Raw genomic sequence first — 14,172 nt, 5'->3', positions numbered from 1 at the left:
GTATAGTACTATAAATGTTTATTATCCATTTTACTATAATTTATTATAAATATATGTTTATTTTAACAGAATATTTAATAAAAATAATAAACAATAATGTATTAATAATTTATATTTATGTTTATTTAAAATTAAGTAGAAAAAAACGTATATCTTCAAAAAAAAAATTAAATAAATAATAAACAGTTTAATATAATAAATATACTAATTTTTTGTTTAATATTAAATGTTTATTATCCATTTTACTATAATTTATTATAAATATATATTTATTTTAACAAAATATTTAATAAAAATAATAAACAATAATGTATTAATAATTTATGTCTATGTTTATGTAAAAAATTAAGTAAAAAAAAAAACGTATATTTTTACTAGATATAAATATATTTTATATTTATAATTAATCTATATTTTTTTACCAATATATATCTTTATTATTTAATAATAAATCACATATTTATTAAAAAAAAAATAATTTCATAAAATTAATTAAATATTTAGAATAATCATGATTATATATGTATTGATTTTAAAAAACATACCATGCAGTTGTTAAGATGGATTATAGATGTGATTTGTATGCCTAATACACATTTTATTATTTATTAGTAATATCCTTATATTGATTATAGTTTGTAATTATTAAGTTATTTTGAAAGCTTACTCATTAATATCATACAAATTAGCCATAAAAATAGTTATAAAAAGGATAAAAATCTAATTATGGTAATCATTCTCATTAATACATCCAATATAATTAAATTAAAAATTTGTATGATTTTATGTAAAAATGTTTTTAAATGTATACATTGTAACAATTATTTTTTTTGCACATTTTTTGTAATTAATTAAGAAAATGTATATATTTATGTAAAATGCCCAAACATTTATGTAGGTTGATATATATAAGATGAGTATTATTATTGGATACCAGTAGTACCCACCACTTTTTATAGATAGCGCCCCACGATTAATTATCGATATTCTTGAAAAGTTATTTTTTTTAATTTATGTGAAATCCGATACTTAATTACACAGATAGCGATAAGACACTGAGGAGGGTACTTGGTACCAATAATACCTTTTAGCATTTCTCGTATAGACATTTGTTAACTTGAGGGTCAGTGGCTGAAAGAAATGCAGGGAGACTGTTGAAAACCCCATCACATCCATAGACAGCAGAATCAAAAGAGTTTTATTCCATTAAATTTGCTATAAATAAAATGAAGCCTTTGTTGGAATTTATTTTACCAGGATTTTAGATCTACTCACAAGTATGTTGATTAACACCCTAAATATGAACTTTCTAAAACGATAAATAAACACATATAAAGTTAAGAAAACCTTACATTGATGGCAGCGGAATAATGTCTCCTTCCACTCAGATCTCTAACCCTTGTATCCTTTCTGTCGCAGAGTATTATCAAGATCTGAGCCTGAATGTCCTTCTCTTTGTGTGTGATCCTTCACAGTCTTCCAATCTATGATTGAGGTACCACTTGCTGTGTGTGGGCACTACTCTATCACTAAGGTTCGAAATTTATGAAGAAGAAAAGAGAGAGAGTTGATTTCTGAGAAAAAGGTTATTCAATATTGAAAACTTGTTATTTGACTGAGCCATCACTTTCTATTTATAAGCAACTACTAGGTTTAGGTTAGTAATTATTTGGCATTAAAATAATGAAAATATCAATTTGAAAAACCATCCTAAGTGGCCGGCCATAGGTGTTAATGGGCATCACTTGATTTTTGCAGTTTTCACAAATTTTATATCTATTTTCTCAAAAACACCAATTTTCCAATTCTAAACATTTAAATGCCAAAACTAATTATTTAATAACTAAAATAGATTATTAAATAATATTGTCATTTAATTTAATTATTAATTAGACATATAAAGTCTATTAATAAATAAATAAACCTAGAATCTCTTTTCTTTACAATTTCGCCCCTGCTTAGTGAAAATTCACAAATTAGACATAGTCTAACTTTAGAATTATAATTGATTAATCATAAATCAATTATTGAGTCTAACAAGCAGGATAGTCTTAACTAGAATGGGGACCATGGATCTATATGATGAGCTTCCAATAAGTGAACCGAATTTACTAAGTAAATTCCTACTTATTAATTCTTCATTGAATCCACTCTTAGAACTTAGAATTGCACTCTCAGACTTATATAGAGCATATTATATGTTCCACGATATAGATATGCTATCTCATTTAACCACTGCTATAATCTTATTGTGATCAAAGATCCTCTATATAGATGATTTACATCGAGATGGGATAATTTTACCGTTCTCACCCCTCAACGTATTTTGCCCCTTAAAACACTTAGCTACCTGTAAATGATGTTTAGTGATCTAAGAATTAGTCACTTAAACAAGAGCTCATCCATTTACTTCTATTTAGCTAAGCTCGAAGGGAATCATCACTTAACTTCTATACACCAGTAGAAGCTATAGATTCCATATTTATGTTCAGCACTCCCACTCAATCATACTATCATGTTCCCAAAATATACGTATCACCCTGACCCAAAAGTAGGCTTAACTAATAAATCAAAGAACATGAATAGTACTCCTGAGTTGAGCCTAAGCATATCAGGACTTAGATTCTTTTAATCTTAAGATCAACTACTGATATTGACTTGGAAAGATATGACGGTAAGTTTATAATATCTTAACTAAGTTGCAATATCGGTCCAGTCCTATGTATACTCCATACATTCGAAACTAGTATACTTTACTAATGTCCTGGAAAGAACATAACACTTACTCCAAGTGTAAGTACACATCATCGCTGATTATCACATCAGTGTAAATCCAAAACACTGATGAAACAGGGACTTAATCTTTTGATTCATATGATCACAATCACATTCTACTGTGTTGACGATACTGTAATTATGAATAAACATATGATCTGGACTTAACAGATTTTGTGTGTAAATATAATAAACACATTAAACCATTAGCATGTAAAATTCATACAAACATAAATCACTTCAAATTTCTTATATTGATAACTAATCAGATTATAAATGGTTTTATTTAGGGCACAAAACCCAACAGCCTTTACTTTCATTTTCTTCATTTTATGCTCCTCTTTATCTAAGTAAATGAAGACTGGGAGTAATAAAATGAACTTATAATAAAAAGAGGGACTGGTTGTCTAAGTATTGCATTTTAAGGACCACAACTGTAAGGTCTTGTAAACAAATAGTTCTATTAATAATATGATGATGAAACGTTTTGACATATGTAATTATTATGTATACATTAATTAGGCTTAGAACCAGTAAAAATGTAGAGTCAAAATGCTTAGCCTAACTATGTATAAATGTTATTATTATTAATTACAAGTCGACAATCAAACTAATAAAATATATAGGCTTGTTAATGAGATATTAGATATTGAAGAACCCCTTTTCCTTGAGGCTTTCTACAGTGTCTCTCAAGCTCACTTCCAATGGGATGAAATTGACTCCTACACTCTTTGCTTTCAATTCTGATACTTGATACTTTGACATTACAGGTTGAGCCTCATCTTCACTTCTACCAATAATAGTAATAAAATTAAATTATATAAATTAATTACAAAGCAATGCAATTTCATACTATAAAAATATTCTACTAACAACTTGTAACTAAATGTTTGTAGATGTAACTTGAAGTGACATTTAGTAATAAGAAATTTAAATTGTGAATATAATTATATAATTCTATGGATATCTATGTTGCATATATAATTATCTATGGTAAGTGAGCTTACTTTTCAGGAACACTGAAAGCAGGGTAGAGATCTTTCAATATCTTAAAAATATCATAAATGTGTGCAACACATCCAACTAGAGAGTATCTTCCACTAGCTGAAGCAACTTCAAATGCTTGAATGTGTGCATTTGCAACATCTCTAACATCAACAAATCCACAAACACTACATGGAAAAGTTTGAGCTCCTACAAATATATATATAAATACAAACAAAGTAGAATGATCATGATATCATAATGTGATTACAATTTTTACAAATGTATGGAGTGAAAGTACCAAACTTTACCGTTATTAACAAGATTCATAATCAACTCCACACTACTATTAACAATTGGTGACAAGAGAGGACCAATTGCTAATGCTGGATGAAGAGTGACCAAATCAATCTGGTTTTCTTTCGCAAATTTCCATGCAGCCTCTTCTGCTAGAGTTTTCGAAAGTGGATAATAAAGCTGCAGAGGAATAAAAATATACTGTAAACTGAATTGATGCAAACTCAATATGTAAATGAAAGATTAAAGGTTTTGAGGCTGTTACGGGGTAATTGAGGTGAATTGGTTTCCTGGGAAACTTTAAGAAAGAAAAAGTTTTTACTGTTCAGCTAAATTACAAAAGATATTATAAGCATGAAATAACAAGAGTACCTTCAAATTCTGACAAAGAATAGGATCAGAAAACCATGTCTCATCAACAACCACATCAGAGGTAAGTTCTCTTCCATTTAGTAAAACTGAAGCAAAGGAAGATGTTATAACCACTCTCTTTACAGATGGAGCTCTTGCACATGACCTCAGAACATTCAGTGTCCCATTCACTGCTGGCTTTATTATTTCTGCCTGAAAATATGTAGTGCAAAAAACCACAAGTCATTGTTTGTGTAAACCTGCCAAATATTTATATAGGCTGAAACATATATATAAGATATAGACATATGTTTACTTGAGGATCAGTGGCTGAAAGAAATGCAGGAGAGGCTGTATGAAAAACACCATCACATCCTATGATGGCAGAATCAAAAGAGCCTTCTTCTAATAAATTTGCTTTGAATAAATGAAGTCTTTCTTTAGCTCCATCTAGTGCAACCAAATGGTCTGTTTTCTTTGAATCACCTACACCACATATTATCAGTAAACAGATTAGATAGAATTTCAAGAATTATGAGATTAATATCTTTGTTTTTGGCCAAAAAAAGACATAACCCCACAATTTGGCAGTGCTTTTTTTTTCTCTTCCCTTCAGAAGAAAAAGAGAAAAAGCAATGATTTTGAATCAATTTGAAAAGGAGCTAATAAAGAGAACTTACTTAGATTACTGATAGTGGCTTTGACAGTGTATCCACTTTGTAGTAAGAGCTTCACTAGCCATGAAGCTATGTAACCTGAGGCTCCTGTTACACACACCACTTTTCCTACTTCACTCATCTCTCTCTCTCTCTCTCTCTCTCTCTCTCTCTCTCTCTCTCTCTCTCTCTCTCTCTCTCTCTCTCTCTCATGTGTGTTTATTATTCACAGCATTTAGGAATTGTAGTTGTTTCTACATTGACATTGTTATCTGTAGAGAATATGGAGAACAGCTTAGTTCATTGTTTTCAAAATATATCATATGGATAACAGCTCAGTTTCATTATTTTCAAGTCAAAATTCAAAAAAGGATACTTTTCCTTCCAAAGTCAACAAAATAATGCTTTTTGATAGTTGTCTTTCTGCCTTGGTTAATAATAGAAACTACTTAAACCATTGAACATGACTCATTGATATATCAACCATATGATGGAAGAAAGTATTTCAAATAGATGCATCGGTCACATTAATACTGGTGTCTGTTTTTGATGCATAGATAATACAATTGTTTAGATTGACTGAATTGTAAACTGTTCTATAACGAGAAAATGAAGTTTTATTTCATTGAAATTATATGTACAAAACATAGGAATCTATATTGGATAACTTGTACAATTGGGAAACTAGAATTAAGATTAATTATATACTTAATATACAACTAACACCCCCCTCAAGTTGGAGCATAGATATTGATAGTGTCCAACTTGTTACATACATAATCAACTATAACCCCATTCAAAGCTTTCGTGAAGATATCCTCTAGTTGTTCTTCAATCTTTACATGTTTGGTAAAAATCAAAGCATTCTTGAATTTTCTACAAACAAAATGACAATTAATTCCAATGTGCCTAACTCACTCGTCAAACACAAGATTAGATGCAATATGATTAAAGAATTAAAAAAAATGTAATTTGTATTGACAACTTCTAATTATTTAGTGATAGATTTTCTTTAGTTGTGACAAAAAGTAATATTCAATGACAAAACATTTATTAACAGAAAAATAGAAACTCTAGAGCGATTATGTCAACTTACTTTTCAGGATATTCAAAGCAAGGGTCTTTTGGAATCTTAAAAAGATCAGACGTGTGTGCAAGACATCCAACTGGACAGTAGCTTCCACTAGCTGAAGCAACTTCCATTGCTTGAACGTGTTAGACAATCATATGCTTGCAGTTACAAGAGGAAGAACAGCTGCTGTATGCCATGCAAATTTGCACGCAATTGTATAATGGCCTGGGAAAAGAATTTGAAGAGAATGCACAAAACTAGGTCCCTCTTGCTCTTAGCACCAACAGTTGAGAGTAATGATATTAATTTATCCAGTGTAACCGAAAAAATCACTCAGCCTTGTGTACTAAGCCAACTGCAACCAGGTACTTTCTTAACTAATTTCTCTTTCATTTTGTTCCTCACCAGGGAAACATCCAACCAACGGTCTGTGGCAGCATAGATATTTGAAAGGAGAACATAATTACCAGCATTTTGAGGTTCAAGCTCAATCAACCTACTGGCAACTAACTCACCTAGCTCCATATCACAATGTAGCTTACAGGCCCCAAGTAGAGCACCCCAAGAGGTAGCACTAGGCTCCATGGGCATTGAACATAAAAGCTCATAAGCTTCTTTTAACCTTCCTGAACGGCTGAGAAGATCAACCATACAAGCATAATGATCTCGTGAAGGAACAATGGAGTACTCATTTTCCATTAAACGAAATAAGTGCCTACCCTCCTCGACCAGCCCAGATCGGCCACAAGCTGTCAGGATTACTGTAAAAGCCACCTCATCAGGAATTAAACCTTCATTTAGCATCATATTGAAAAGGGAAATGGCCTGTTCCCCACAACCATGTACAGATAGCCCCTGCATCAATGAACAATACGAGATTAAGTCTCGCTTAGGCATCTGATCAAACAAGTTTTTTGCTCTCTCTATGTTTCCACATTTAGCATTCATGTCAACAAGAGCTGCAAGAACATGAGCTCGACCAAGATCAATTGAACTTTGAGTGACATAATTATCAACCCATTTTGCCAACTCCAAACTTCCTTCCTGAGAACAAGCTGACATCAAGCTCACCATTATAAACTCATCCGGTTTAACATTACAAGAATCCATTTCAAGAAAAATGTCCACAGCCTCTCTGGCCTGACCATTCTGAGCATACCCAGATATCAATGCCGACCACGCAACTATATCTCTATTAGGAGCTTGGTCAAACAAAACCCTTGCAGAAGCCATATCACCTGATTTTGCATACCCATCAATTAAAGTGGTAAAGGAAACCACATTCTTCTCAGGCATCTCTTCAAAAATCCTCCTAGCACTACCCAAGTCACCCAATTTCACAAACCCTCCAATTATGGCATTCCAAGAAGGCACATTTTTCAACGGCATCTCATCAAACAGCTTCTTTGCCTCCACCAAGTCTCCATAAATAACATACCCAACAACCATAGCCGTCCAAGTAACCACATTTCTCTCAGACAAACAATCAAACAGCTTACGGGCACAACCAATCTCTTTACACTTGCCATACAAATCAATCAAACTTGTACTCACAAAAGCATCACACTCAACCCCACACCTCAATGCCAACCCATGGAAGGTCCTTCCTTCTCTAACCTTTCCCTCACTTGCACATGCCTTGATGACAGAAGGGTAAGTGTATCTATCTGGAACAGCCTCCTCTCTCTTCATTCGAATAAAAACCGAAATGGTTTCAGCAGAGCAAGACTTCTGGCAGTACCCTTTAATGACAACATTCCATAGAAAAGTGTTGGGGGAGAAAACACAGTTGAAAACGCTGGCAGAGTAAGATAGAGTGGATAGAGTCTGAGAGAGGCAAATGAATTGAGATATGATAGTGTGGTCTTGCTCTAAACCACTTCGGACAATTTGGGCATGGACTTGTTGAAGATGGCTTGGAGTTTTACAGGCCTTGATGAGAGCTTGAATTGAGGGCAACGAGTGTAGAAAGTTTGGGTATGGCATGGGATAAGCGACTGAATTTATCATTGAAAAAAAAATGGTTGAATTCAATAATGTTTGAATAAAAAAAGAACCAAGAAAATTACAGAGAGAAACAAGTGACCACAACTGGCAGCCCAAAATTACAATAAATTTATTCTTACAGAACATCAAATTTGGTAGCAGCAACAAGTTCCACACTTCCAGTTTTTAAACATAAGAACTATAAATTTATTAAAGAACATCTATTTCTATTCAATTTTGATATATATAGATATATATATTTATATATACATAAATGTGGGATCCTTTTTACCTTTGAATCAAATGAAGATGTTTCCGACTGCGATGGAGAAATAGAGAGGATGAGGTTGAGCTTTTCGGCTGTCTTTGTTTATTAATTACAAAGAAATTCTAAAAATATTGATGTTACTTGATTTGGGAGAAATCTTTGAAGGTGGAAATTTGGGTTTTTTGGAGCTAAAAAGATTAAAATAAGCCCTTGGCGAGAGCCATTTCAACATTTTCAGATACTATTTCGAGCAATTCAGAGAAATGTGACTATAAGACTCTTCATTTCCATCTCCCCAAAATCTAGGGTTATTGTCAGTTCATTACCTTCGAGAGACGAAGGAAATAGATCATATTTTGCAGAAAGCTCAAAACCCCGCCCCAAGTCCATGCCGAAACAGAGCAATTTCGGAAATGGCGTTGTTGAGTTGGAGTGACGTTTTTCAGTAAAACGACAATGAATCCAAAACGTCTCTTAAGCCATTTTGATACAGATGAAGAAGGGTCATGCAATCAATTGCAAGTGCAAACAATAAAAATAGAAACTTTTCTCCTTTTGTTTGTCTTCTTTGTTTTCACTTTGATTTTCTGTTTCTCATGTCATCTGGGTCAATTCGAAGGTGGTTTCATCAGTGATGATCACTGAGAATCAATGATATTCATTTAGAATAATAATTATAATAATAATATATCAGAGGTGCACAACATACTTTTATTTTGAAGATTATCATACTTGTACTTGTACATTGCTGAAATGGATAGAATTCTAATAGTTTTTGAGGCATTTAGCCATATAAAGATCATACAACTTAGAAGTAACATTGTTGGGAAAGACTTTTCTTTATCAGATCAGATACTATAAAGACCCTTTTCTTTAAGGCTTTCAACAGTGTCCCTTAAACTCACTTCCAATGGTATGGAGTGTAAAATTCCTAAACTTTTCTCTATCAAATTTGATACTTGGTAAGTTTGCATGAGAGGCTCATCGATTTCGCATCTGCCAAACAATAAGAACTATCACTTTAATACATATTTAGTGATTAATAATTAGGTCATAATAAGCAAAAAATTTAGTGTTGTTACCTTTGAGGAATGGTGATAGTAGGGTAGAGCTGTTGTAAAATCTTTAAAAGCTCAGAAATGTGTGCAATATATCCACTTAGGAAATATCTTCTACCGACTGATCCAGCTTCATATGCTTGAATATGTGCACTTGCTACATCTCTAACATCATGATATAAATAAACTTTATTGGGAAATGTCTCAGCTCCTGCTTATGAAAATAAGTTAGATTTAAATCTTAAAACACAGAAAATGGCAAATAAAAATAGATACCATTTGTGAGATTCATGATGAGATTAACACTATAATTCATGGTAGGTTGTAAGAGAGGGCCAAGTGTTACTCCTGGATGAATGGTGATTAAATCAATTCCATTGTCTTTTGCAAATTCCCAAGCAACTTTCTCAGCTCTGGTTTTTGAAGCTGCATACCACATCTTTAAAAACAAATAAAATATGAAAGATTAGACAAAAGAGAAGAAGAGATGAGCTAAAGCATCAAGGCTAATTAGGATTTTTACCCCTTAAATTTTAACATATACCAAATCATGCTCTCTGAACTTTTTTAATTAAAAATTCATCCTGAACTATTGGGGTTGTTAGATTTAAAGACTTTTGTCTAGTTTCATTCAATTTTACTATTTTAGTTATTGTTTATGTACTAAACTATGTTCCTCAGACTTTGATATCTACCGAATCATGTCCCTCAAACTTTGACATGTAGTAAATCATGTCCCTGAACTTTCAACTATGTTAGAATTTTTTTACTAAAATTAGATAAAAGTACTTGAATTCAACAATCTTAATAGTTCATGAAGCATTTTTAACGACCTTAAAAGTTCAAATGGCATGATTTGGTACATATCAAAGTTTCAGAGGAAAAAATCATAATTACCCTAAAATCAATTACTCGCACCTTCAAATTTTCACAAAAAACAGGATCAGAAAACCATGTCTCATCAACTACTACATCAGGGGTTCGAGGTTTGCCATTGACTAAAACTGAAGACATAGAAGATGTTATAATCACTTTCTTTACAGATGAAACTTTAACACATGATCTCAGAACATTCAGTGTTCCTTTCACTGCTGGCTCTATTATTTCTGCCTGAAATAAAATTCAATTTTGAGAACCATTACAAACTGATTGAAACTTAGTTCTTTCAAAGTTTATATAGGAATATTTTTGTACCTGTGGATCAGTGGCTGAATGAATCACAGGAGAAGCTGTATGAAAAACCCCATCACATCCACTGATAGCAGAATCAAAAGAACCTTCGTCCATTAAATTTGATTTGAACAAATGAAGCCTTTCCTTTGCTCCATCTAGTGCTAGTAAGTGTTCTGTTTTCCTTGGATCATCTACACATGAAAAGGGCTTAAATAAATAAATATATTTATATAATAAGAATTACAAAAATCTGATTTTGGATTGGGAGCTAACATGGGTCACGAACAGAAGCTTTGACAGTGTAACCATGTTGTAGTAAGAGGTTAACCAGCCATGAAGCTATGTAGCCTGAAGCTCCAGTCACACACACCACCTTTCCTTGTCCACTCATTCTTTCAATATTTTCAAATCTCAGAGATAAGAGACTCACTATGTTTTAACCAGTTGACATTTTATAAACATATTCATGAAGAGAGAAGTAGAGAACAAAAATTAAGGTAAAATAAAGAGGTAAAATAAAGGGTAAATACGATTTGGACCTGTATTTTGCAAAAGTTATTGATTGGACCTTCTGTTTTGTTAAATGATAAAATGGACCCTGTATTTTCCAAAATGGTAAAAATAGGATCTTGAACTAATTTTTTGTCAAAATAAAATTTAATAATAATTCGATCTAAAAGTGTTATGACAAAACTGTTTACATATATTCTATATCTGTTCGTATTTTCAAGTTGGTTATATTAAAAAAAACAGTTGTCACAAATTAAATTAAGAGCTCGTTTGGAACATGGTATTAGGTCGTATTGTATTGTATTGTATTATATTGAATTGGATTATATATCATATTTTTATATAATACTATGTTAAACTTTAATTTATACTAAAATATTATATATTTAGGTGTCCATAAAAGCTAATACCACATATAGTTTTACATAAAAATATTACATAAAATACAATTCAATATAATACAATACAATACAATGCGACCTAATACGGCGTTCCAAACGAGCCCTAAGGGTCTTATTTATACTATTTTAGAAAATACAGGGTCTATTTTGTCATTTAACAAAACAGAGAATCCAATTAGTAACTTTTGTAAAACATAGGGTCCAAAATGGTATTTATAAAACGATATTTTAGGCTTGCATAAAGTTAGTATCTATCTGTCTATTAATTTTGGACTTTTCTATATCATTGTTTAATCAAAACATGAGAGCTAAATAATTATAAAAAATTGATTTCTGATGATCTCCCATTTAAATAATGAATAAATAATAGCTAGTGGCCAATGTGTTTTTTAGTCTCACTTTGGTTTATTGATTTGATTATCCAATTGCATATAAAGTTGTCGTTTTAGTGGTATTGCCGTATTCCATTAAACTTTTTCATCACTTTTGTTTGCCTGAGTTTTTTCTATTTTTTTTTTTTTGGTCTCGTATAGCATTATTTCAACCTTTTATCTTAGATGGGGTTTAGTTAAAGGTAATTAAATGAAATGAAAATGAATTGATTTTTGTTCTATTTTTTGTTTGGTTATATTTTTAAGTATTATAATGTCATTTTACCATTGAATTTGGTGGAATAGTACTTCTATTTTAAAATAAAAGAATTTATTCTAATTTAAAATGAGAAAAAATTTAATAATTTTTTTATTATTTTTTGTGTATTTTAAATTTTATTTTATTTTATTTTTGTTTTTATTCTCATTTACAATTTATTCATGTGTTTTTATTTCTCCCAACTAAAATACCCTAAATGTAAGAGAAATGCTAAGAGATGACTTTAAAGTGTCAAGTGCCACATATAGCATTATTGATGCATTATTTTTTATTTTTTATTTTGTTTGAAAATATATTGATGCATTATTAGATTAATATGAATCTTTAAATATATACATGAACAATCTTAAATGAATGTAGAATATCCTCTATTTTCATATATAAATATACATATATATTGAACATATATATTTATATATTCTAATATTCTCTCACTTAATTAGTATTTAAATTTACTACTTAAATCCAATATTATTTATTACATAATAAACATATAAATCATAGTAACAAGTACTCATTAAATAGCGAGTATTAGCTTTCATATATCACAATATATTTATTATATAATAATGTACTTAGTGGCAATATACTTAAGAGAATAAACTTTAAAGTATGTTTATTCTAGTCCTCTGAAAATAATTTTCTCAGATTAAAATTAATTAGATGCACATGAATATGAAAAAATATCGAAATTAGAGTTTCATTGAATAATTTAATTGTACAAAAAAAACTACAAAAGGAAAAATTGAATCACATGTTTACTTTATGATCCTTGAATTATGTTGCAACATGCCTTTAATCAACGATACTGCAATTATACAATTCAGTGTTGTGTGCTTAACGACAACTTATCACGTATTTTTATGGATAAATACTTAATGTTGATATACTAGCCTCGACTACAACTATTATAGTTCTTAGTCATAAATACTATAACTGAATTTATTGTAATTCTTAATGGCCTTGTTGTCGAGCAAATTTCGCAACACCAAATATATATGATATTATCAATAACAGAAAGAAAACTATATGAAGAACAACTGCGAGTATTCAACCTAGAGTGGCGAGTACTCAAACTGGGAATGAGAAATGCTTCACAGAAAACTGGAAATAACAATAAGACAGAGGATTATAGTGGTTCAGTCAGATCACGGTCTGCTTAGTCTACTGTAGCAAGAGTTTCGTAGGTGCCATTTCACGGTGGATCGCCCCTTTATATACAAAGCAGGTGTCTGATCAGTTATACAAGGATTGCATTCATTGTCAATCCGTTTTTACACATTGAATTACAATAATTAAACTAAACAACGTTAACATTAATAAATGAACGGCAGTTACTAAGCTCATCAGCGTATGCGTCTTCCGAATCTGCGAGTTGACTGTTCATATTCCGATGTTAAACTCGCAGGTCTATCATTACGTTTAGGATGTCTGCGTTCTTAGATAGTCGCCTTTGTGGACATCGCATGACGAGCTGACAGAACCTAGACATGCGAGTCTATATTGGTTTATCGAGGCGACAGGGTCTTTGGGACCAACGCGTATTATAGAAAGTCGGTCTTCGTGTTTATATAAGGATATAGAGAGGGTACTCGCACATAGTTCGATATATGCGAGTTATTCTCTTGTCCCATATAACACGAGTTATGATCGTGCGATCAGACTTTGGTCATGCTTGCTATATCTCGCTGATTCTATCTTGGGCGAGGTTTAAAACTTCGAAGAGACTCTCATGGACATCTCAGCTTTCATTGGAAATCTGAGTACACGTGTCCTCTAAACAGGTGTTTGGTCTCAAGTTTCTAGGTGAGAGAAATCTCACTATAACAGGCTTGAAAAATATAATTCTGAACTCTAGGCCTAGTATGAAACTCTATAATACATCATAAGAGATGTATCCTCAAAACAATAAATGAATCTGACTTCTATATTGGAAAGAAAATTAAGGTTCTCCTCGATACAACCTAATGGTAATCTTAAGAATGTAATT

At 31.4% G+C, this 14,172-nt stretch overlaps 2 protein-coding genes across 3 annotated transcripts; both read right to left on the bottom strand.

The window, feature by feature from the left end:
• Positions 1-3,219: 3,219 nt before the first annotated feature.
• LOC115708941 (phenylacetaldehyde reductase) lies at positions 3,220-11,105 on the bottom strand. 2 transcript variants are annotated; one of them, XM_061111917.1, is made up of 12 exons: positions 10,894-11,104; positions 10,642-10,811; positions 10,366-10,557; positions 9,724-9,886; positions 9,472-9,655; positions 9,295-9,385; positions 5,088-5,211; positions 4,724-4,893; positions 4,429-4,620; positions 4,071-4,236; positions 3,783-3,969; positions 3,220-3,565 (listed from the first exon to the last, which is right to left on the bottom strand). In XM_061111917.1, exons 1-12 carry the CDS (start codon positions 11,009-11,011, stop codon positions 3,418-3,420), a joined length of 1,905 nt encoding a protein of 634 aa, XP_060967900.1. In that variant the 5' UTR covers positions 11,012-11,104; the 3' UTR covers positions 3,220-3,417. The 2 variants fall into 2 exon arrangements, with proteins under 2 accessions (XP_060967900.1, XP_030492829.2); XM_030636969.2 differs by lacking the exons at positions 3,220-3,565; positions 3,783-3,969; positions 4,071-4,236; ... (1 more) ...; positions 4,724-4,893; positions 5,088-5,211 and having other exon boundaries at positions 9,087-9,385; positions 9,472-9,658; positions 10,894-11,105.
• Positions 5,663-8,945, bottom strand: LOC115708938 (putative pentatricopeptide repeat-containing protein At5g37570). The gene is made up of 2 exons (XM_030636963.2): positions 8,414-8,945; positions 5,663-8,132 (listed from the first exon to the last, which is right to left on the bottom strand). Exon 2 carries the CDS (start codon positions 8,119-8,121, stop codon positions 6,469-6,471), a length of 1,653 nt encoding a protein of 550 aa, XP_030492823.2. The 5' UTR covers positions 8,122-8,132; positions 8,414-8,945; the 3' UTR covers positions 5,663-6,468.
• Positions 11,106-14,172: the final 3,067 nt, after the last annotated feature.

The sequence above is a fragment of the Cannabis sativa genome, chromosome 3 (assembly GCF_029168945.1).
Source record: "Cannabis sativa cultivar Pink pepper isolate KNU-18-1 chromosome 3, ASM2916894v1, whole genome shotgun sequence".
Classification (NCBI taxonomy): domain Eukaryota; kingdom Viridiplantae; phylum Streptophyta; class Magnoliopsida; order Rosales; family Cannabaceae; genus Cannabis; species Cannabis sativa.
Note: the sequence above shows the minus strand (reverse complement) of the source record. Positions and strands in the feature narration are given on the sequence as shown.

What these genes read in the sequence shown, in the direction of transcription:
- LOC115708938 (XM_030636963.2), bottom strand. Translation starts at nt 8,121, where the DNA reads ATGCCATACCCAAACTTTCTACACTCGTTGCCCTCAATTCAAGCTCTC.
- LOC115708941 (XM_061111917.1), bottom strand. Translation starts at nt 11,011, where the DNA reads ATGAGTGGACAAGGAAAGGTGGTGTGTGTGACTGGAGCTTCAGGCTAC. An exon ending in TTTCAGCCACTGATCCTCAA is followed by an intron (nt 4,621 to 4,723) that starts GTAAACATATGT and finishes ACATATTTTCAG; the next exon opens with GCAGAAATAATAAAGCCAGC. An exon ending in TATGAATCTTGTTAATAACG is followed by an intron (nt 3,970 to 4,070) that starts GTAAAGTTTGGT and finishes ATATATTTGTAG; the next exon opens with GAGCTCAAACTTTTCCATGT.